Raw genomic sequence first — 23270 nt, forward strand, 5'->3', positions numbered from 1 at the left:
CTGTCTGCAGAGCGAGTCCCAGGACAGTCAGGGCTACATAGAGAAACCCTGTCTTGAAAAAATAAAGAGGAAAAAGAAAGGAAGAGAGAAAAGGAATACAAATACAACCACAGTTATCAACATTTTCACCACTGAGTAGAACAATATGTGATTTTCTAGCATTTTCCCTTTCTATTTCCTAAAAATCCCTGTAGTTCTACAAAACTATTCTTTGATAAGCTGTTGCCTTTATACCTTTAAAAACTCTACCTTAAAAACAGAACAGCGAACATCAGCTGAGCTTATATCAAACGCCAGCTCCCCGGTGACTTTCTTCAAGAGGTCGACGATAATGGTGGGGGGCATCATCTCCCAGTATTTACACGTTATTTTACAAACACCAAGGATGCCTGTGGAACGGACCCTCGGGTAAGGATCTTCTAAAAGGCTCTAGAAGTAGGAGAGGGAAAAGGGTTACAAGTCATACATTGCTGTTTGTGTTACATATTAGCTCTCTGGGAATTTAAAGCATAAGACACTTATGGCTGCAGAAATACTGGCCATTCAGTCCACGTCCCTAGGTACCCTCAAGGGGACTAGTTCCAGGATGCCAAGTCTGCAGCTGTTCAGTCCCTCATATAAAGTCACACAGCATCAGTCCACGCTTCCCATATAAGGGTTAGATGAGTAGCTGTTGCACTATATTATTTGCAGACTAAAGGCATGAAATGAAATTGCACTTGCTGCACAGGATGTCACACCGAGAAGGTCAATGACCCACCCAAAGTCACAAAGCTATCAGATGGGAGCGGTACAGTCAATCTGAGGAGAAGTCAAAGTGACAGCACTTGACTACTGGGGACAAGGCATGCATACCCATGATCCCGAAAACCACATAAGGACACGTAATGGGACGTTTCAAGGGTGACCTAAAGGGGGAGGAAGGGATACTGTGGATCTGGGCTTCTGGGAACATGGGAAAAACGGGTTCTCTTCTGCAGGGCACACGGGTTAGCAAGCAAGGAATGCACTCCACAGCAATACGTACATACAGTTCTTCAAACTGCTTCTGGATCTCACTGTCCATCTCTGTGGCAATGAAGTTTGGATCTCTAACAGGAAATGCTTCGACAAACAACAGTGCAGCGTTTGATCGAACTTCAGAGTTTCTGGCCTATGAAAACACAGGTCCTTTTAGAAGTCCAGAGAGTCCAGTGTTCCCAAGTTCATACTTCCACAGTTTCAGTAGAGATTGATTTCCAAATTAAAGATGGCTCAGCGTGCAACGCCATGTGTCCCTGAACTTGACAACTTAAGTTCAACCCCAGGAACACACAGTAGAGAGAACTGATTCCTACAGACTGTTCTCTGGCCTCCACATTTGCTCCCTACCACCTACAAATAAATTGTAACCAAAAAAAGGTAATTTTAACCTTTAAATGGACAAAACTAGGCTGTGGGTGCAGCTGAGTGGCAAAGTACACACTTGCTATGTGTGGAGGCCCGGGCTCTACTCTTGGCATCACAAAAGTAAGTGTCAGCCAAACTGTGTAAAGTCACCCTTAAATTCAGCCAGACTCTCAGTTCAGAGTCAACAGACAAACGGTAAAGATCCGCTTCCCCGGTTCAGAGCTGCATGTGACTAAACTTTGCAATCATCGGTCTATTATAAAAAAGAAAGAGAGTACATGTGTCATTGACATTGGTATTTACCACTTCTAGTCACACCAGACTTCTATTTGTGTAGAACGGGGTGTTCATCAAAACACTCACAGAGCGTGTCTGCCCTCACCTCGGGCAGGAGGGATGAGGGGGTAACAGCGGTTACTCCACCCAGCCTCACCCCAGTCACCCTCTGGACTGATTTTTCACACAACTGCTTACTCGGGACCGAACTGACCCACCTTTGTAGTTAAGTGTGTGGAAGAAATGCTCTTGCTAAGGATTGAAAGCCGAGAGGCAGGAATGGAGGTGCACACTCACAACATGAGCCAGGTGGCGAGGGTGGGGACACAAGCGCACACATGGGAGGTAAAGGCACAAAGCACCATCGCCCGTCTTACTTTCACTGCCTCGGTAGGCTTCTCCACCCATACAGTACAGGCTCAACTCCAAGCACAGAGACACCAGAGTTACCTTCAGTCCTCTCCACAGGATGGGCTTATATAACCTATACAGCATCTCCTCCACTCCCTGACGGACTCTCTGTTCATGAAAGTAACTCAGCACCTAAAGGCCAGAGACAAGAGAAAGGACACAAAAGCTATAAAGTTGCTGTAAAGTATCCAAGTCAGACATGGTAGTGTACCCCTCGGAGGCTGATGACATAGTGGGCGTACTCCTCAGGAGGCTGAGGGAGAAGGACAGTGAGCCTGAAGTCAGCCTGGGCTACCAGAGTCTATCTCAAAACAGAAAGGCTCCAGAAAGAGGAAGAAAGGTTACTCTGCCCCATGCCACTATTGCGACACTTGAGTTTGACGTCTAGAGAGATTCGCCTGCCGCTGCCTCTCAAGTGCTGGGACTAAATAAAGGTGTGTGCCCCCGCCGCTGCCACCACCACCCGGCTAAAAACTACGTTCTTGCTAGCCTATTAGTGTCCACATGACCTTCATAGGGCTCCGGTTTAAGGGTAAAATGGAGGAGGGGAGCATGAACAGGATTATTCTTGACTCAAATGCTCATTAACTCACTCCTGACTCTGCTGCCCACCAGGGACAGGCACCAGCTATCTTAAGATGGCAAAACGAACAAGCTCCTATGCAATATTCTTTCTAGCACAAGCTCAACTGAGGTACTCGGCTCCTCTCAAAACTCATAATTAATTAGAAACAGACCATCTTTTTCTCTGATAGTCAGAACTGACTCACAAGTCTGTACAGACCCCTGAACCCAGCAGGAATCAATTCTGCTCTGTTACTGGAATCCACTCCTCCAGAAAATTTATTAGTGAAAACCCTCGATGGGTTACAGCACGAGCATGGTTTCCTTATAGAGGGTTTCGTTATCTTTTTAAATGTTTTAGAATGTCTCATACTATACACCTCAGGTCAGTTTCTAGCTCACGACTGACCAGTTCAGCCTCCAGATCAACGGAATCACAGACAGACACTATCGCACTTGAAAGATCTTATGACTTTCATTGCCAGTGGGGTTTTCTTGTTAAGTACAATTTTCACCATGTTTTGGTATGGATGATGCTCTCACTTCACACATAGTGAACATTAAGCAACTTCAAAGAGAAACACAATCCACTTGACATAAAGTTACTCTTAAAGCACACCATCCCAGTCAGCTTAATGATAGTGGTGCCCATTCTTTCCTCATCATGGAGCTGATAGCAGAAACAAACTGCCAGGATACCAAATATCAGAACCCTGAGAAACTCCTTTGACTGCTAGGGTGAAATTACAAATTTTTAAATTTAGCCAAGACAAACAGAAAGGTTGAAATCGGATCTCAACAACCATTCACTCATAGTTGGATTAGGTAAGGTGCCTCACTCACCTCTCGTACTTTGGAGTGCACGGGAGATCTCCTTGGAAGGTGGATGCCATGGAACATGAAGTCCTGGATGCAGTTGTATTCGATGGTCTGAAACAGTAAGAGCGGTGATGAGCAGACATCCCACAGGCAGCGGGAGCCGAGGCTATTCGGTCAGAGCTGTGTCCATGTGTCCACGCCCCTCATTGTTCCTCGTGTTTCCATGCACAAAGAGCACACTTAGTTGCTTCTAGTTTCTCTATGGAACAGTGAATCTGAGCGATGTAGCAAGGTAAGCCTCCCACAACCATCAGAGGCCAGCTCACAACAGACAGAAGTACAGAGACTAGGAAACAGGAGTGTACACAGGCCAGACAGAGACCTCAGGACAGTCACACTGACCTGGATGAACACCACAAGCTCAAACCTGTTTCAAGAACCTCCCAGAAATGCAGTGGCACTAACTTCACAGCGGAGGTTGGAGCTCCAGAGACCGAAACCTCTGACAGGTGCCAGGAAATAGGTGCGCGAGACACTGCCTGACAAGCCATCATGCTCAAGAGCTTCAGGCTGAGACTACGCGTTACCCTATACTCCAGGGCTCTTGATTCTGTGGCTCTAGGGAAGGTCGTAGCTATCATGCTATTTGACAAATGATGAGACAGGAGCTATCCCACGTGCCCTGTAAGTTACATGTGCCACAAAGACAAACTGGGACTAGCAGAATACGGCATTCCCTTGTACAGGTGCCTCCAACATATCAATGGATGGACTAAGGAGGAGAGCAATGAGCAAAGCCCTGAGGGTGACTTTTCAGACCCTGATAAAAGGCACATGCTGCCAAGCCAGACAACCTAGGTTTAACGTCTAAGACCCATGTGGAGGCAGAACGGACTCCTGAAAGCTGTCCCCTGACCCCCACATATGCTACAGCACACATGCCCTCTCATGCACATGCAAATGTAAAACATGCATACATAATAGTAAGAATGACACATGCAAAAAAATTAAAAATAAAAATGGCTGGTGTTAGTAACACATGCCTTTAACCTCAGCACCACAGGCAGAGGCACGCAGATCTCTGTGAGTTCAAGATCAGCCTGGTCTACAGAGCTCACTCATGACAGTCAGGGCTACACAGAGAATCCCTGTCTTGAAAAACAAAAGAAATATAGATACACACATCTATCACTTATCTATCTATGTATCTATCTATCTGAATTAAAAAGATGAAACAAAATTATTAACTCTAGCATTTAGAAGGCTGAGGCAGGAAGACCATAGATTCAAGACCAGCCTAAACTCAGAAAACAAAAGAGAGGTGGGGGGAGGGGGACTAAGCAATGGCTCAGTGGCTAAGAGTAAGAACTGCTTTTCCAGAGGACTCAAGTTCCGTTCTCAGCACACATGTCAGGTGGCTCACAACTTCCTATAACCCTAGCTCCAGGGAATTCAAAATGACTCTGGTCTCCACAGAACAGAGACTCAATGTATATAAACCCACACAGACCCTCACAGAGATACATAGCTTAAATACCAAAATAAATTGCAAAAAAACTTTTCTTTCAAAATAAGCGAACTAACATAATGCACACTAAAACCCTGCTTCTGCCCTTCTGCCAAAATGACCACACACTTTTAAATGTTTACAAAACGTCCACAGGGGAACACAGTAACTTTTGATCTGTAGATGTAGAAGCAAATGGCAAATACTAGCTGTACAGACCAAGTGTTAGGTGGGCAGAGAGGCAGTATGGACAGGAGCCAAACGACCACCTGCACCGCACCCCACTTGCCCCGAGGAAGCCCACTCCTCCACCAGTCACTGCCAGCTCTCCAGAGAGAGGAGTCAGGAGGGTGACCAGCTCACCAACAACACTTCCAGATTAAAGTAAAGGTGACAGACAGTTCACAGGATTGAGAATGACAAAGCTACATCTTCCTAACGTATACAGTACGGACAGATGGGCTAAGAATAATCAAAGTGGATGTCACAAACTTCTTAACATAACTGAGGGTCCTCAACAGCACACTCCACGGAAACAGAGTTCAGACACAGCTTTACACATAAAAGTAGACAGAGTAAAGACAGAAAAAAGAAGCAGGCCAAATTATTTTAATATTACATTTTGTTTAGCCCAGCACATCCAACTTGCAACACCCTTTGACTAGCAATACCCCAAGAGCCCAATAACCAGAGGAGCTAGACAGTCTAGACCCAGAACAAGGAACACAGGCCCTAGGACTTCCCTGAAACTGCACATCCCAGCAAGGTGACAGCTGGGGCTATGCCTCAACATGCAGGGCAACAAGGAGTCAGCCTGTCACATTGTATCCGTATCACTAATCAGCCTTATTTTCAGGTAGACCAGGCACAACTTTTAGATAGCCCACCCTTGCATACTTATGGAACTAGACTATAGCAGATACTAAATAAAAGGACAATACCTCCAGTGTTTTCCCTGACGCCTTTTTCCAAGCTCTGAAATAAATTTCTGCAATGTGTACCATCAAAGACCTATTTTTAAAAAATAAAGAAAAGATGTTAACACATGTTTAAATAATTACACCTTTACCATGTACCACACTTCAGTCATTCTCCTGCCTTAGGAAGAGGAAACTGATACAGGATATGGCTCAGCAAATCATCTGCAATATTAGCCACCTGCGACGACTGAAAGAGGATGAGGACAAGATTGGGGAAAGGAGGCTGGGATGGACTCCTCACTCAAGGGCTCAGTAACAAAGTTACCACTCCCTTGCAGAGACAGCACAAGCTCAGACCTGGGGAGATAGCTTAGCTGGTAAAGGCACTTGCTTCAAGTCCATGACTGCCAATGCCTAGACACCAATTGGTGGGAAGAGAGAAGAAACACTCACCTCCACGTGTGTGCTATATGGCACACCCACATCCAAATAAATAAACAATTCATTAGAAGCACCAACTCTTTACATACAGGAAAAGTTACAATAGGATTCGACTTTAGAACCATCTAGGCTTAGCAATTAGCTCAGCACAGACACTTTACAAACAGGGAGACATGAGAAAGCAATCCAGAATACAGCAAGAGTTCTGCACTTGGACTAGTGTCAAATTCTGCACTTGGACTAGTGTCAAATCCCAACTCGGTGCTCATACAGCTACCTGACACTACGGAAACTGTAGCCTACCTCAGGTGCAGGAAATGACTCTTTTAAAATGCAGAGGAAGGGGGCTGGAGAGATGGCTCAGAGGTTAAGAGCACTGACTGCTCTTCCAGAGGTCCTGAGTTCAATTCCCAGCAACCACATGGTGGCTCACAACCATCCGTAATGAGATCTGGTGCCCTCTCCTGGCTTGCAGACATACATAGAGGCAGGATGTTGTATTCATAATAAATAAATAAAATCTTTTTAAAAAATGCAGAGGAAGCACTTAGTAAATGCACACAGTTGCATGGCAGCTCTGACTGCTGGCACAGGAAGTACTATACTAGACAGGAGCCTCATAGCTCTGGCTTTCCCTACGTACACCACAGGGCTCCTCACAGCACCCTTCAGCCCAGACTCAGATTGTGCACGGAATACTCCCAACATGGACTTCGATGTGCATGAGACAGAGCTGTCACTGTCAAATATCAGCCTGGAGAGGCACCGAGGCTTTCTGCCCCAGCTTCCCCAGAGACTGGAGATCATTCAACCTGGGCAGCAAACATGCCATCTCAGAGAAGAGGAGAACTGAGAAACTACGAGTTAAAGTCTCATCTCAACATCACTACTGGAAAAACAACTTATTAGAGGAAAATAGCTACCTAGTAATACAGGGTGGTGGGTGGGACACAGCTCAACTGGGAGGCTGAGGCAGCCAGACTGCTCCGCAGTGAGAGGCCAGGCTGGGCTGCACAGCAAGACCTCGTCACAGCACGCACACACGCGCACACTTTTCAAAGTCAGAGCAAAGCCTATCGTACTTACTTCTGCAATCCAGACAACTGATTCTTAATGGTCTCATGGATCATTTTAATAAAGTCTACATTCCAACTGAAGAGAAAACTAAGAAATCTTCTTCCCTGTAAATGAAACAGAGGATAAGCTGGGCATGGTAGCACACACCTGTAACCCCAGCTACGTGGGAGGCTGAGACAGAAAACGACAAGATCAAGGTCAGCCTGGAACACAAACACCACCTCCAGTAACAAGTAAAGGTGCAACTAAATGAAACTCTTCTAATAACAAATATTTAAGTACATCCAGTCAGCTATTCATAAAAAAGAATCCCATGTCATTGTCACTTGACATGTCTGCACAGGGGTGGAACTGGGAAGTCCTACAGGTGGCACTCCTAACAACAGAGACCCGTGGGGCCGCAGACGCTCCTCCCTGGGGTAAACAGAGCTGCACTGAGCATGCGTCTTCAAGGAGCTCAAAGACAGGGCACACAGACCTTCACAGGTCTGTAAACCTTTCAATCTGCCCATCGTGGGTAGTGGACAATGCAAAACCAGAGAGTGCCTGAAATCTTGTTTGACCCCACCCTAAACTTCTTTGCTGTCACCAACTTCCTGACGATCCTGGAGATGGAGGCGCAGCCCCTGTGCCTGTCATCTCCCCAGTAATGATGTTGCCATAACAACAAGCCTATGGACCCTAGGGATGTGGCCCCTCCACACACACCTCATTCCACTTCACTCTAGCCACACCGTGTACTCCCCCCTCAGGTCTGAAAGAACACCTACTGTTGTGGGTTTGGAAGAAACACAGGGGTTTCAGAGTGCCCGCCCTTCACAGTCAGTTTTTAAAAAGGACTGGGAATTGAATCTAGGGCCTCGTGTATGCTGGGTAAGATCTCTATTACTTAGCTGTAGGCCCAGTTCTAAAAGTATTCCATACGTAGGAGTTCTTACAAAATCTCATTTATAGTAAGTATATAATATAAAAAGTTGTTAAGACGTTATACACACTCCTTTTATTTTTTTTCATGCTAAGTTCTCTAGTCTATGTCCATTTGCATGTAAGGCGCATCTCAACTGGAACTGGCCGTGTAAATTGTTCAGTTCACTCATGGGATTGGCCCACGATGGGCAGTAAAACAACAGGCCAGACATCCCTTATTAGATTTCCTGAATGGTGGGAAAAGAAATGGAGACGACTGTGCATTGGCAATTTTTGTGTATATGCCAATTAAACGTGATTATGTGGCCCGGAAGAGGCTCAGTAGTAGAGCACTTACCTAGCATGCATGAGGCTCTGGGTTTAATTCACGGCACACACACACACACTCCTCACTGGGCACTGAATGGTCAACTTGATGCAAGCTAGAGTCATCTGAGAGCAGGGAACCTCTGTTAAGAAAGTACCTCCATAACACTGGCCTGTAGGCAAGCCAGAGGGGCATTTTCTTGATTAATGAATGATGGGAGAGGGCCAACGTGGGTGGTGCTACTCATAGCATGTGGTCCTGGACGGCTTAAGAAAGCAGGCTGAGGGGCAGAGGCAAGTGGATGTCTGTGTTCCAGGTCAGCCTGGTTTACAAGTGAGTGCCAGGACAGCCAGGACTCTCAGAGAAACCCTGTCTCAAAACAAAAAAGTTAATCCCAGCACTTAGGGGGCAGAGGCAGGGGGATCTCTGTGAGTTTGAGAATAGCTTGGTCTACATAGAAGATTCCAAGCTAGCTAGGGCCACGTAGAGATCCTGCCTCTTAAAAAAGAAAGAAGACATTTCAAGCAACAATATTAGAATAACAGTAACTATACGTTTAAGGCCTAGACAGTCAGAGCTACATAACAGTTTAGAAACCCTGTCTCAAAAAAATAAAAACCAAAACAACGACGATGAGAAACCATGGGAAGCAATCCAGTACACAGCACTCCGCCCTGGTCTCCGCTTTAGGTCCTGCCTCTAGATTACTGCTTGGAGTTTCTGCCCTGACTTCCTTCGGCGCTGGAATGTGGTTGGAAAGTTTTAAGATGAAATAAACCCTTCAATCCTCAAGCTGCTTTTGGACACGGTATTTTATCATAGTCATAGAAACTCTAAGACACCCCCCCTACAAAAAACATCAGCTGTGGAAGTATAAAAAGGAGCAGATCTCAGCCATACGGATATGCTTTCCCACACTCACATATGCGTACATCATGTGTACAAAGTCTGGCCCCATGGCAGTCTCCTAGGAGTAACCACCTTCTCACTGTGAAATGTATGTATGCATGTACACACACACACACACACACACTCATGCGCGCACACACTATATATGTGTGTGTATATATATATATATATAATTATAAAATATGTATGTATAAAACACTCACTCCCCCCCCCCCCGAGACACAGGGTCTCCCTGTATGTAGCCTTGGAGCCCATCCTGGAACTAACTCTTGTAGACCAGGCTGGTTTCGAACTCACAGAGATCCGCCTGCCTCTGCCTCCCAAGTGCTGGGATTAAAGGAGTGAACCGCCAAGCCCAGTTTAGTACACAGCTCTTAATGGTTATGCTGGTGTTTCCACAAAACAGCACAGTACAAAGAGCAGCCACAGGAACTTGAGAAAATAACCCATTAATAAATAGACAGCCAACAACAAGCCAAAAAGGAACAAAAATAAAAAGAAAATACTTACCTCTTCCTTCTTGATGTAATTAACATTTATGAAGCACTCGAGTAGCATATCTTTAATGTCTCTGTTTTCCTCCAAGTCACAGGCAAAGCAGTATAGAGCCTGGTGGATGCGCCACAGCCGACACATGTCTGCGCCCTGAGGGTGACAGACAGGGAGAAAAGAACAGGGTGCTCCCTTCAGTGTCTTTCTTTTCTTTTGTGAACAGCAAAGTCACATTTCAAGCTAAGTACGTACTTTATATAATAAATAACGAACACTGTAGGATCATAAAAAAGTAGGACATAGTGACAGTGACAACTGAAAAAAAAAGTAAGATATGCAAATGCTATGTGCAGTTTTACAGAACACTCTGGGCTTTGGTTTTTGGATTTTTTACATTTTTGTTTTCTTTTCCATAGGGCCTCACCTAGCCCAGGCTGGCCACAAACTTCGACATTGTTCTTCTTTGGCCCAGCCGCACCTGGGCCTTCGCAGTGACGTGAAACATTTCCCATAACAACCCTAACTCCTAATGCCTACCTTTCGTCCAGGACACTGATGACCACGGGCTCAGTCCTGCTCTAAGACATGTCTGCTGTCAGAGGACCACAGCCATCTCCTCCCACCCTCCACCCAGCAAGGCAGGAGCACCACTGCACAGCTCAGCCCCTCCTGCACCCCTGCCGTCAGGACGCAGAGGTGGGGTGGCAGAGGACGGCAGCCACATCCTGAGGGGAGGACACGGGAGGAAAAGCCTAACTTTGAATCTCACCATGGGTTGCGCACCCTCTCCTGACCTCCACGCCTCTTTGTAAGAAGAAAGGCCCCTGATGTGGGAAGCTGCAGATCCACCCGCTCCTAGCTAATGCGACCCTCGGCATTTCCTGATGGACAGAAGCAAACAAACACACCGTTTTGGTCTCCAGGCTCCTCCTCAGCAGCATGACAAACGCCGTCTTCCCCATGTCCTCCTTGGCAGGCAGCCCCTTTTCCCACCATTTCACACACAGATCCTGGATAGAGTTCTGGAGCTTTTGTTCGGATTCGGGCAGTGCATATAAAATACCTGAAACGCAGCACCAAGGTTTTCTTCTCTCACTAAGCGAATCATGACTGGTTCAGACTCAATAGTACAGAGTATTATGACCTGGCCCAGGGCCTTGCTACACAAATATTAGTTTAAGTTGCCAAATAAACATCATTTAGGGAATTCCAATAATACTTAGTTTTTAAAAAATATTTATAAGTGTTATTTAAAAAAAAAACAGCCGGGCATGGTGGCACATGCCTTTAGTCCCAGCACTCAGGAGGCAGAGACAGGCAGATATCTGTGAGTTTGGGACCAGCCTGGTCTACAAAAGCTAGTTCCAGGACAGCCTCCAAAACCACAGAGAAACCCTGTCTCGAAAAACCAAAACAAAAAACAAAAAACAAAAAGTACAACAAGCCACCAGGCAGTGGTGGCACATACCTTTAATGCCAGCACTTAGAAGGCAGAGGCAGGTGGATCTCTGTGAGTTTGGGCCCAGCCTGGTCTACAGAGTGAGTTCCAGGACAGCCAGGGTTGTTGCATAGAGAAACCCTGTCTGGGGGGAGGGGCTAAAATAAAATATAAAACATTAAAAAGGGAAAAAAACACGCCAACGTCAGGAAATCAGACTAAAGCAGCACCCTAAGAATGTAAGAATACCCAAGTAATGCTAAGACTAAGAATGTGATAAGAAAATTTGTCCCAGGAAACGATACCCAAGAGAACAAAGTACTCAAAAGATAGTTCTTTGAAATCCTTAAAACAAAATTGTTAATGTTCATAAAATAACTATGTGTAAACATTTTATGAACAGGCTTTTCATTAAGTCAGACTAGTGTACGTGTTTAACAATACAGCTTTACAGGCAGTTAAAAGTAAACAAAAACTAACTGCAAGAATCAATGATGACTCCGGAGATCACGGTTGGTCATCCTCTAAGGAAAAAAAAATTGAGTGGCAGATTCCTGGGCTCTGTGGCAACAGCAGGAACTGAGAAATCCCCTTCAACAGCACTTGCTATCAACAGTCCTGAGCCCAGGCACTGTCCTGCAGAACCTTCAAGTTAACGGTAGTCAGCGACTCAGAACCCCGTCAGCAGAGTTAATTCCTCAGGCGGCCCTGACAGAAGAGAACTTGAGCGCAAAGACATGCCTTTAAGTTTTGTTTCAGACTGTCACACTGCTCATGAAGATTTCTTCTTGAAAGGTGTTGTGTTGGTGTCTGCCACGGAACATGCCACTTACCATTTAATATGACAGCACACTCCAGAAGGGCCCCGTAGTTCTCATGTTCATTTATTACAGATACAGAAGCAAGAATTACAGACGTAATTGCATGTATGATTTCTATGCTCTTTTTCTATAAACAAAACATTAAAACGTAAGTGCCATAAAATAAGGAACTTGGCCCTCAACTTTAAAAAAACTAAATCAAATAGCTACTAAATCTCTAAAATGAAGCCACCTCTAGCTTGTTGCAAAAAGCAGATTAAAATTGAATATAAGTCGAATGTCCCAAAAGAATCATAGCATTGAGTACTGCAGAACAGCGATAGCAGAGCTGGTCAGCAGGTAAAATTACAACTGGCACATGGCACATCTAAAAGCTCAATTGTGCCAGGCAGTGGTGGCGCACGCCTTTAATCCCAGCACTCGGGAGGCAGAGGCAGGCGAATCTCTGTGAGTTCGAGGACAGGCTGAACCGACAGCCTCCAAAACAATAGAGAAACCCTGTCTCGTAAAACCAAAAAAAAAAAAAAAAAAAAAAAAAAAAAGCTCAATTGTTCAAGCCAGGCATGATGAACATACACATGCCTTTAGTGCCAGCCCTGAGGAGGCTGAAGCAGGTGACCTCTGGGGTCAAGGCCAGCAAGACATGCATGCGAGTTCCAGGCTGGCCAGGACTACTAAGGAGACTCTTTCAAAGAGTAAGTTCAATCGTTCAGATATCCATCTTTTCTTAACACAGTAAGGAGGAGCTTTCTTGTCTCTGAAAGACAAGTACCATCTTTGGACTGGGCTCTGACTCCATCCCATCTTCACCCTGGTCTTCCGCTGGGTGCCACCCATCCACGGGGCTTTCTAACAACGTCTCCGTCAGTAAGTCCTTCAGCCTCTGCCATAACTCTTCTTTCTGTTTCCTGGATAGTTCATCTAGTAACTCTCCTAGGCTGAAAGGATCTGAAGAATCTTTCTGCAAAATAAATTTTAAAAAACACAAAATAGGGACAATTAGTTGTATTCTTTTCATACTGGTATTAATGGAAAAGTCTTAGTACTAACTTAGTTATGTGTCTAAGCACTTGGTTAGTTTTCAAATCCTTTCCTAACGGGAAAAAAAGAACAGAATTGCCAAACAGAAATCATCAAATCTCCCCTCCAACTCCCCTTCCTTAGAATCTGATCTTCGAAGTTTACAATTTCGCCCACTTAAACATCCCCAAAGCCAATTACAATGTCCGCACCCCACCCCAGGCCTGTCATCAGGTGCAGAAGTATGCGGAGGCAAACAATGGCAACCGGAGCAGCAGTAACCAAAGGCTCAGATTTCCTTCCTCCGGTTCTTTGTGCCACCACAGGCCATCCACGTCTGCCTCGACCGCCGTCTCTGCCTGAGCACCGCCAGCGTGCTAGCCGCTTTTCTCACTTGGGCCAGCATCTCTCTGACGCAGTAAGAACAGGCCTTGTCAGAAAGGTGGTACGAAGGTACAAAACCCAGTAAAGGCCTGGGCAGCAGCCGCCCTGGGACAATCCAAGTACAAGTACATTAACAATTATATAGCCTAAGAATAAAGTTAGCATCAACGAGGCTCTATGACAAGTTAATAAATAACAAATCATTCGTTAACACCACGGGCATGCTACGGAGCACCAATGAATAAATACTGAAGAAATACAGAGCTCACAAATGACCATTTTATGGCCACTGTAGTAACAGACTCTGGTAAGAGGTATCCCTGGATACTAAAGCAAACAGAAGTGTGCTGAGAAACAGGTCATCTACAGTCATGGGCTTCCTCAGATTGCCCATGGGTACAAAGAGAAAACAGGAAGCTACTGCTATAAACACCCATGTACTCACCCACCCACTGGCCCAATGACCCCCATGTAGCAGGACTGTCCCTAGAGGCCGACACTACTAAGCAGCTCCTGTCAAAGAGGAGACACTAGATCTGACTGGATTGACTAACAGGGAAAAAAAGAATAAAAAACAGTCACCAACACCTTCAAACCATCAGTGCAAACTGCAGAGATACTGCCTAGAATCCTGGATTACAGAACACGTAAGGGATGTGACAGCTACAGGCAGAGTCTGACACAGAGCTGGATCCTGGAGCAGGGAAAGTATGGTTATAAGGGACATTATTGTGACAACTGTTGATACATAAATATGAAAATAATGGCTAAAGTGTCATGTCTCGAGGACCTTAATGCAGTCATACACAATGGAATGTTATTACAGACAAGATGAAGTTTGAAGGGAAACTGACAGGTATGAGAGCACAGCATTGACGAAGGTGGCCCAAACGCATCACGAATTGACTGTTCTTTCTCGTATAAGTGGGCGTCAAAGGGCAGAGCGTGGTGCTGGACTGAGAGAGCACCATGAAAATGCTCACGTGATGTCTAGCAGAGAGGAAGATACTGAGAGTGGAAACGCATGGGGGGACAGAGAGGAAGAGAGAAAAATTAAACATCAATATGAAAAACGCCGTAATGAACTGCAAGTTTAAATAAAAGTTTCAAGAAGGGAACCGGAGAGATGGCTAGAGGTTAAGAGCACTGGATGCTCTTCCAGGGGTCCTGAGTTCAGTTCCCAGCAACCACATGGTGGCTCACAACCATCTGTAATGAGATCTGGTGCCCTCTTGTGGTGTGCAGACAGAACACTGTATATGTAATAAATAATAAATAAATCTTTAAAACTAAAGTTTCAACAAAGTGCGGGGCTGGGGAGACAGCTCGTTGGCTGAATGCCCATAAAGACCCAACTTTAGATCCCATGAAGTCATCTAAAAGCTGGGCATGGCGGCCTGACTGTACTTCCTGATTTCTGAGGTGAGTGACAAGAGGTAAGAAGGTCCCAGGACGCTCGTGGGCTAGCTACAAGCGCTCACATGGCACAGTTCCAGGCTAACGAGGCAGCCTGTCTCAAACAAAAGATGGAAGGCACCTGCAGACTTACACCTGACAGCACCGTGTGGCCTCCACATACACACAAGCACAACCATATACAAGAACCCAAGTGTACTTAATGCTTGCCAAATGCTGCATTCCTTATCTTGAATCACTCTTTGTTTTAGAACAATTCGAAACAGTTACAGACAGGTGACTCTATCCCCAAATATTGGGGTGCATTTTTCTGAAACAAAGACACTCTCTCAACAATGTTCTGTGGAGCACAGCTCCCCCTCCCCCACTCCCCACACTGGTACAAATGCTCCACGTGTCTGAGCCTAGTTTGTCTTTTTCTTCTCTGCTCTGCTCTCTTGCTCTTTTCCCTCCCCACACCAGCATGGCAGGCACCGTCCAACTATGAACTCCCCGTCGTTCTCGGGGGAGGGCGTCACACTTCCACAGCATTGTGCTTCTCAGTGATTTAAAGTGTGCTGCCTTGTCCTATTAAGAGTCCTATCCTTAATGTGTCATGGGCAAAGTAGTTTAGTAGTATTTAGTGTCTCCCCTGTGATCTCTGTGGGTTGAGACCGTCTTTCTCTGTGGCCCAGGCTGACCCTCAAACCACTGCACAGCCCATCAAAGCCTTAATTCACGGGCCTTCTGAGTGCTATAATGGCTGGCATGTACCAACATTTTGGTTTTTGTCACCAACACTGCAAGGTAGTGGCTGTTAGTAACGCATGTGTTAGGAGACAGCGATTGCTCAGATGGCGAGACCCACCCAGGCCTCCCACTGGAGCACATCTCTTCCTTAGCTCCCGTCGGGTTAAACTACTGAAACTGACATGACAAAAAATGGCATTCTGAGCCGGGCGTTGGTGGCGCATGCCTTTAATCCCAGCACTCGGGAGGCAGACGCAGGCAGATCTGTGAGTTCGAGGCCAGCCTGGTCTACAGAGCGAATTCCAGGACAGCCTCCAAAACAATACAGAGAAACCCTGTCTTGAAAAACCAAAAAAACAAAAAAGAAAATGGCATTTCGTAACACTCAATCTGATGAAACCAAGCAAGGCACAATCCTACAGCCACACAAGCCTTTTTGTTTTACAAGTTACATTAAGTTATTAAGGGTAAACAAAGCTTACTAATGCTAAACTAACAAAGACTAGCAAACACTTCACCAAGATATCTGCTAGCTGCCAAGCAACACCACAGAGACTCAACATTAGCAGGCCGCTGGAATGGAGGGACTTCAGAAACACGCATCCTCAACAGGCCACTGGCATGACCCTGAGTTACTACATCCGCCTTCGTGTGTGTGTGTGTGTGTGTGTGTGTGTACACATCTGTGCACTTTTGTGAAGACTGGAAGGTGACTCTGGATATTGGGGTCTCTCATTGAACCAGAGCTCCAGTCAAGATAATAGGCATGCCACGTGGGACCTAGCCTTTTACGAGGGTGCTAGGATACAAACTCAAGGTTCTCATGCTTATATAGCAAGCACTTTATAAACTGACTCATCTCCCGGGCTCTCTGTTTGCCTTTTAATACCATTAACTAACTTCATCATCAACTCAGATCACTGTCATTTTAGTTAAACGGCGGCGAGTGACTCGCAACAACCTTCTAGGCATCAATTATGCATGAATCACACTTCTAACACAAACCAGACACACTTCTACTGAGGCAGGCATTTACACAAGCATAAATAATTATTTTGCTCCTAAAAACACCACTACGATGGTATGACCTGTGAGCCTATGCCATTTTGTAAGATCATCTGTCTTATGAAGAAAAAGTTTCATTAATGTTGCCAGCCGTAAATCTATTATTAGGTATAAGCCGGGCCAGTGGTGGCGCACACACCTTTAGTCCCAGCACTCGGGAGGCAGAGGCAGGTGTATCTCTGTGAGTTAGAGACCAGCCTGATCTATTATAAGAGCTAGTTCCAGGACAGCCTCCAAAGCCACAGAGAAACCCTGTCTCGAACCACCAAAAAAAAAATCTATTAATAGGTTCTTCTCTAACTCTGCGCCTTTTGATTTTCAATGCACCATCTTAATCAAGATAGGCCAGGCAGGTTGACTTGGGGCTTCTGGAATGAAGGGCCTAGCTATCACAGCAAGAGAGCACGGCTGCACTCTGGTCCCCTCACTGCCCCTACACCAACCACCACCCAGCCTCCAAGAACAGAGGTTCCCGCCTACACAGCTAATGGCAACCAGGCTTCTCTGACCGTCAGACAGCCTGGACACGCCCTACAGAAGGTCGACTGTCTTTTCCCCCACACCTAGGCCATTAGCTCACCACTACATCCAGCCAAACTGTGTCGCTAACCTCTGCAGTTGAGGGCTTCCAACTTCCACCGCAAATCCAGCGCCAATGTTAGGCAGTGCTACTGCGCCACGGTCCCTCAACCTGCTCTGCACCTGCAGGCGGATGAGCATCGCCAAGCCAACGCTTTCTTCCCCTCTTCCTACTGTCTTCTGCCCTGGTTTCCCCTCCACTCTGTCTCCTCTCCTGTCTGCGTGCTGGCTGCTCTCTGCCTACCTTTGGACTTCCTAAAAGAGCAACGAGGGTCTCCGCAGTCATTTGCATGAGGAAGTGTCCCCCATGGGTTTGGGTATTTGAACATTTGGTTCCCAGCTGGTGGTACTCTTCTGGGAGGTTTAAGTGACACAGCCTTGATGGAGGAAACGCACCACGGGGTCAGGCTTTGAGGTTATATATTCTGACCCCACTGCTAGTTTGCAAGGCGCAAGCCTGCAGCTGAGGATGTGAGCTCTCTGCTTTTTCGGCTCCTGCTGGCCAGCACACTCCACATCATGAGACTCTTATCCCTCTGGAACCATACGCCAATAGTGCGCTCTTTTATCTGCTGCTTTTGGTCATAGCAACAGGAAAGTAACACAGTCTCCCATCTTCGCTGGTTTTTCCCCCTTGCACCTATCGCTGTACAAGAGCCCTGCACACCCTCTTCCAGGTAAAACACAACCTGCCCCCTCCAGTGCTTCCCCCACCCACTCAGTTCAATAAGCTTTGGTTAACTCCTGTTTATCTTCTATTTTTACCTCAGCCCCAAAGTGGGCCCACCTAATTCTAAACAATTTACTTATCTTTTTAAAAATCAGCATTCGCGCCCCCCCAAGAACTCACTGAGAGAACTGTACTTCACTTGTGCACGTGATTTTTAGAATATTATTTATACCCAGAGTCAAAATGACGGTAGGTAAAAGGTAAAACACACAACTTACATCAAGTTGAACAAACTGCAGAAACTCTTCAACCAGGTCCTTAGAAACCGCTTGGACAAATGTCTCCCGCTTTTCCATGACAGATGAAAAAAGTGTTCTAAGGGAGTCCGTGTCACGACCCTGGTGGGAAATACAATCAGACCAGAACTTAAATGTGCAAACTCTCCCGTATGATTTGATATGAACATTCAATTGAGAGTGAGAGAGTTTTATGCCACTATAGAAGTCTGTCTCTAACAACATAACATTATAATAATCTGAAAAAAATAATTCACTGACGATGTCACAAACAGATTATCTATGGTGATTACAATTGTGAAAGAAGCTACCAGCTAAGGAACAAGAAATTCCAACTGTCCCGGGAATCTTACTTTCTCTTTTAAAGGCTGGACTGGGAAGGACTGACTTATGCAACAGGTTCAGGCTGAATGCTTCAGACAAGTCTTCGAAGACCCCACCCATCATATCCTCCCTTGTTTTTCAAGTAAGAGAGGGATGAAAACCACAACAACAGCCAGGTCACCAGGGAGCTTGTTACACAGGGCAATTTGCACCTGGCTTCAGCATGAGTCCTCTCCACTCCGACAGGATAACGAGGGCTCGGGGGAACTTGCTCAGTCTCCCTCCCGCATGAGATCTCCCAGGAAACCCTATTTTACCTTTAGGGTGCCAAGGAGGCCTGCTCAAAACACAGCAAGGGCGACAGCACATATATTTGCAAGAGGACCAATGCTCATCTTACTTAAATAACAATAATAATAAACCTCCTATGGCTTTACAAATTCAGGGAATGCGCAAAATTTACTGGCAGAGTAATCACGGAGAATCGCCAATAAACACGGGCTCCCGCTTTAAACTGAATAAAGGTGGTAGAAAACAGCGCCAGCTTGACAACTCCTCACATTGGCACACCTTAAGCACGGCCACACGGGTTCCGCAACTAAAACGGGTGAGTTGCAAACCATAACTTTTTTTTTCCTTTTTCCTCCCCTCTTTTCTTTTCTGATGAACAAAATGGAGCGGGAAAGGCGGCGGACCAGTACCGGACACTTTTTTTTTTCTAATTCCGGCGACTGCCCCTCGCTGACTCGCTGACTCGAGCATACGCACGCCTCTCTGGCAACTCACCCAAGACCAGCGACGTCTACGGATGCCAGGCTTGCCAAACCGCTACTCTTTTCTTACTTCAGCGCCGAGAGATCCTCCCTCGATCAGTCCCGGGTGTGTCGGCTCGGGGTCCTCCCGGTGGTCACCCCAAGGGGAAGTGCGGCATCGTCCCTAGTGAGCGAGCAGCACCGAGACGGTCCCGGTGTTGACCGAGGCCGAGGTCCTTCCCCCGGGTGAGCCCAGGTCCTCCCTAGCCACCCTCGAGTCCTGTCTTTCTGGGCGCTCTCCCGCCGTCGTCCCCCAGGCCCTCTTCCCGGGGAGGCTCCCCGTTCCTCGTCAGCCCGGGGTTCGAGGCTCAGGTCCTCCCTGGCGAGCCCCGGGTCCCTGCTCTGCCCTCCCTCCCCGCGGCAGCTACTTCCCCCGTCCGCGACGGACGGCGACGGCTACCGGCAAGGGCCACCCGGGACTGGCTGCGTGTATCCCCCCGCAGCCGCAGCCGCCGGGGTGCTACCGGCCGCCCACGCAGACTCACCGCGCCGCGCCGTCCTCACCGGGGTCCCATCGCTTCCCGCGCTCCCGCCAGATTCAAACACACCCGCGCGCCGCCCAGGACGCACCCGCCCGCCCTCCGGCCGCCGTCACCAGTCGCCGCTCTCACGAGAACTGGCGCGCGCCGGGACACGCCCCCAACGTCATCCCTGCGACCAGGCTCCGCCCCCTCGCCCCCCCGTCGCCCCTCCCCGTCTCGCCGGCCAAGCCCCGCCTCCTGGGCGAGCCTCCCAGCCCGCCAGCGGCGCTCCCGCGCGCGCCAAAGCCAGGCCGTGGTCTTCCTCCCCGCCCGCCTTCCGCGGGCGAACGATCGGCGGGCGGAGCCGAAGGGGAGACGAGGGATCGAGCCTCAGGAGAGGAGGGCGGGGAGAGAAGGCTGGAAGGAGGAGGAGGACAGGGAGGAGGAGGACGAAGGAGGAGGGGAGAGAAGCCGAAGAGGCGGGGGAGGGAGGGAGAGTCTGGGGCGTGGTTTAGACCGAGGGAGGCAGAAGAGGGTGGGATGGCTAAGCACCCCCGAGGGAGCGGCTCCAGAAGCGGGGGAAGAAATAATTCGTGTTTTGTACAAAGTCACCCGTCTTTCTTAACCGCCTAAAACGGATGAGGGCATGGGGAGGAGCCCACTGAGGCCCGTGGGAGCCCCAGCCTGCCCTTTGCCAGGATTCGACTGCAGGTGGTGCTCGGGCCCCGGGCCCGGACTGGGCAGCACTCGACAGCCTGGAAAAAGATTGGTCCGAGGTGTATCCGTGCCCTTTCCTCTGTGGTCTCCTACACCTGGAAACCAGAGCTGACACCCCCATCCCCAACCCTCATGCCTCTCCTTGACTCCCTCTGCCAGCCTGCAGGGCACACTCTCCCTCAGCCAATCCCCCTTGCAGATCCAGCTCTCCTCCCCCGAATGAAGTCTCTGTAAGACCAGTTTCTGGAAAAGCCTTTCAGAAATATCCCCTGCACCGGTTTTCTTGCTCAAAATGTCCTGAGTGAGTTTCTATTGCCTGGGTTGAGCTTAAAGAACTTGGGTGTTACCCGGAGACAGCTTGCCTACCCAATAGGACCAGATGCCTGTTGACCGAGGAGGTCAAAATGAGTTGTGGTTAACTTGATCTAACCAAAGTATAGTCCGAACGGTATAAACTGACGGTGGGGAGAGGAACCGGTTACTTAGGAAATCTGAGGTGTTTGGGGTCGACCCACCCACAGCAAGCCATCATCTGTAACCTCTCACCTGCTTCCTTAATTTCTGGCCACCTCCCTCTTCACAATTCCTGGGTTCCTACAGCCCCTTGAAACACTCTCACAGTGTTTCGCCTACAGAAGTTTGGACCATCGGCCTGAGGCTGGACTCCCGCATTGAGGTTTGCCATGCACTGTCCAGAGCAACCTGCGCGTTCCCACTGAGGTCTGAGGCCCCTCGGAACGGAATCCCAGTTTCCACCGCCTTTCTCCCCTCTTTCACTCAATTTCAGATCCTGACCGGTACGCTTCCTGCTAAGACATGGATGGTGAGTTTAGCAGTGAGTTCTGTGCTTCCTTGGTTTGCCATGTATTAAACATAACAAAGCAAAAAAAAAAAAAAAAAAAGAGCAGGCCTCTTGATGTAGCTGGGTGACAGGGGTGCTGTCCTACCTTGTACAAGGCCCTCGGTTCGAGGATTAGCACTGGGTAGGCAGATGGGAGTGCAGCTGCAATCCCAATACTCCAGGGAGGGAAGCAGGAGGAACTGAAAAGTGAGGCTAGTATTGGCTACTGAGGTGCAAAGCCTGCCTGAGATGAAGATCTTTTTCTCAAAGAGTTAAGTGAGATACATCAGAGCAATCATCCTTTCTACTGGGCGTGGATTTAAGCCAATGGAAAAGTCTTCCTTGGCCGGCCAGTGACTATACCGGGTGTTCAGAATCCCGGTACATCCCCAGACCTCCCTCAGGGTTGGCAAACATCAGTTAACAAGAACAGTTAGCCAGAAGCGGAACCACAGAAGCCGAAAAGCAGGGTTAGTACATTTGGAGAACTTTCCCAGAGCTATGGACTTCAATGGGTTGGGTCTTTGTCTTAGTTTTGGCAGGTGGTGTTAAGTGCTGAGTTTTACAGCCTGAATGGTGCTCCATCATGGAGTCAGTTGGGACCTGCGAAGTTCGGGGACCCTGTTACATTTACAAGGACCATACCTCTACATCTGTGAAGAATTGAGAGCATGGCCGGGAGAAAGGCAGCACGAAACTGAGTGTGACCATTCACGTGTGTACCCTGCACCCACTCACTGGGAGGGTGCCTCTCCCCCTGCATAACCTACCGCCAAGACTAAGCTCAAGCCATTGCTTCCAAGAGAAGCCATGCATAATACCCAACTTGTACTCTTCCACCTATGAGATATTTTGCCCTCCCCCCAGCCCCCTGCCACACACACACACACACACACACACACACACACACACACACACACGATTTTAGAAGACAGACACTGTGTCGTTCTCTCCCCCACAGCCACAACTCAAGGCCCAACACACTCCAGGTTGTAGACCAGTCTTCTGAAGGAATGTTTGAAGTCGCCTCCATTCTTAAAACCTCACAACGCGGCTGATGGGGAAGGGCAGAGTTAAAATTGGACCTCGTAGCAAATAATTATAAAACAGACTGAAATAGTTTTTAAAAAATGACTAACAACAATGGCGATATCTTTAATAATGGATCGATGTGAAGTGCACAGCCTGGAGATTTGTTTATTTTTAATTGCATAGGTTAGACAGTTACCTAACTCAGATTCAAATGGTGTGAGCCTTACAACAGATCTGCACTTGGACTCCCAGGGCTCACAGCAGTCCTCTCCAGAGAACACCAATGCTATCAGTTCCTTGAAGAATACACCCAGAAGTATTTTCTACCATACAAAATTTGGAAGCGCGTGTGGTAGCTTAAGCCTGTAACCCCAGCACTCAGGAAGCTGAGGCAGGATGGTGGCTAGTTCCAAGCCAGCCTTGGATACATATGGAGGACTTATCTTCTTCAAAAATCAGCTTTTTAGAGAGAGAGGTATATAAAATTTGCAATTTCATCGTAATTGTGTCTAGGACATGAATTAAAACAATAAACTCTTATTAGCTAGGGGTTAATAGAGTCCTAATCAAAGTGAGTTCTTCAAAGCCATTCTGGCCAGTGTGTGGTTGCTCTGAAGGGTTCCTGC

At 47.5% G+C, this 23270-nt stretch overlaps 1 protein-coding gene and 1 long non-coding RNA gene across 5 annotated transcripts in view; one reads left to right on the forward strand and one right to left on the reverse strand.

Annotated features, from left to right (window-relative positions):
- Ncapg2 (non-SMC condensin II complex subunit G2) overlaps positions 1 to 20176 on the reverse strand; it is a 58248-nt gene extending 38072 nt beyond the window's left edge. For 2 of the 4 annotated variants that reach the window (XM_040742320.1, XM_040742319.1), the window contains exons 1-12: positions 19352 to 19474; positions 18440 to 18559; positions 13071 to 13259; positions 12311 to 12425; positions 10948 to 11102; positions 10058 to 10192; positions 7414 to 7508; positions 5908 to 5977; positions 3484 to 3570; positions 2116 to 2208; positions 1028 to 1153; positions 250 to 429 (exon numbers count right to left, since the gene is read on the reverse strand). In XM_040742320.1, the coding sequence (XP_040598254.1) occupies positions 250 to 429; positions 1028 to 1153; positions 2116 to 2208; positions 3484 to 3570; positions 5908 to 5977; positions 7414 to 7508; positions 10058 to 10192; positions 10948 to 11102; positions 12311 to 12425; positions 13071 to 13259; positions 18440 to 18517 (1323 nt within the window). In that variant the 5' untranslated portion in view covers positions 18518 to 18559; positions 19352 to 19474. Of the gene's footprint in view, positions 1 to 249; positions 430 to 1027; positions 1154 to 2115; positions 2209 to 3483; positions 3571 to 5907; positions 5978 to 7413; positions 7509 to 10057; positions 10193 to 10947; positions 11103 to 12310; positions 12426 to 13070; positions 13260 to 18439; positions 18560 to 19351; positions 19475 to 19567; positions 19718 to 20078 lie in introns of those variants that run through there. The other 2 variants (XM_005084459.4, XM_021235543.2) reach the window with 2 other exon arrangements.
- Positions 20177 to 20566: 390 nt separating this feature from the next.
- LOC121139201 lies at positions 20567 to 22756 on the forward strand. The gene is made up of 3 exons (XR_005876057.1): positions 20567 to 21594; positions 22146 to 22327; positions 22574 to 22756. It is a non-coding gene; the product is annotated as an uncharacterized LOC121139201 (long non-coding RNA).
- The last annotated feature ends 514 nt before the right edge of the window (positions 22757 to 23270 follow it).

Source organism: Mesocricetus auratus, unplaced genomic scaffold (genome assembly GCF_017639785.1).
Source record: "Mesocricetus auratus isolate SY011 unplaced genomic scaffold, BCM_Maur_2.0 Super-Scaffold_15014, whole genome shotgun sequence".
Taxonomy (NCBI): Eukaryota; Metazoa; Chordata; class Mammalia; order Rodentia; family Cricetidae; genus Mesocricetus; species Mesocricetus auratus.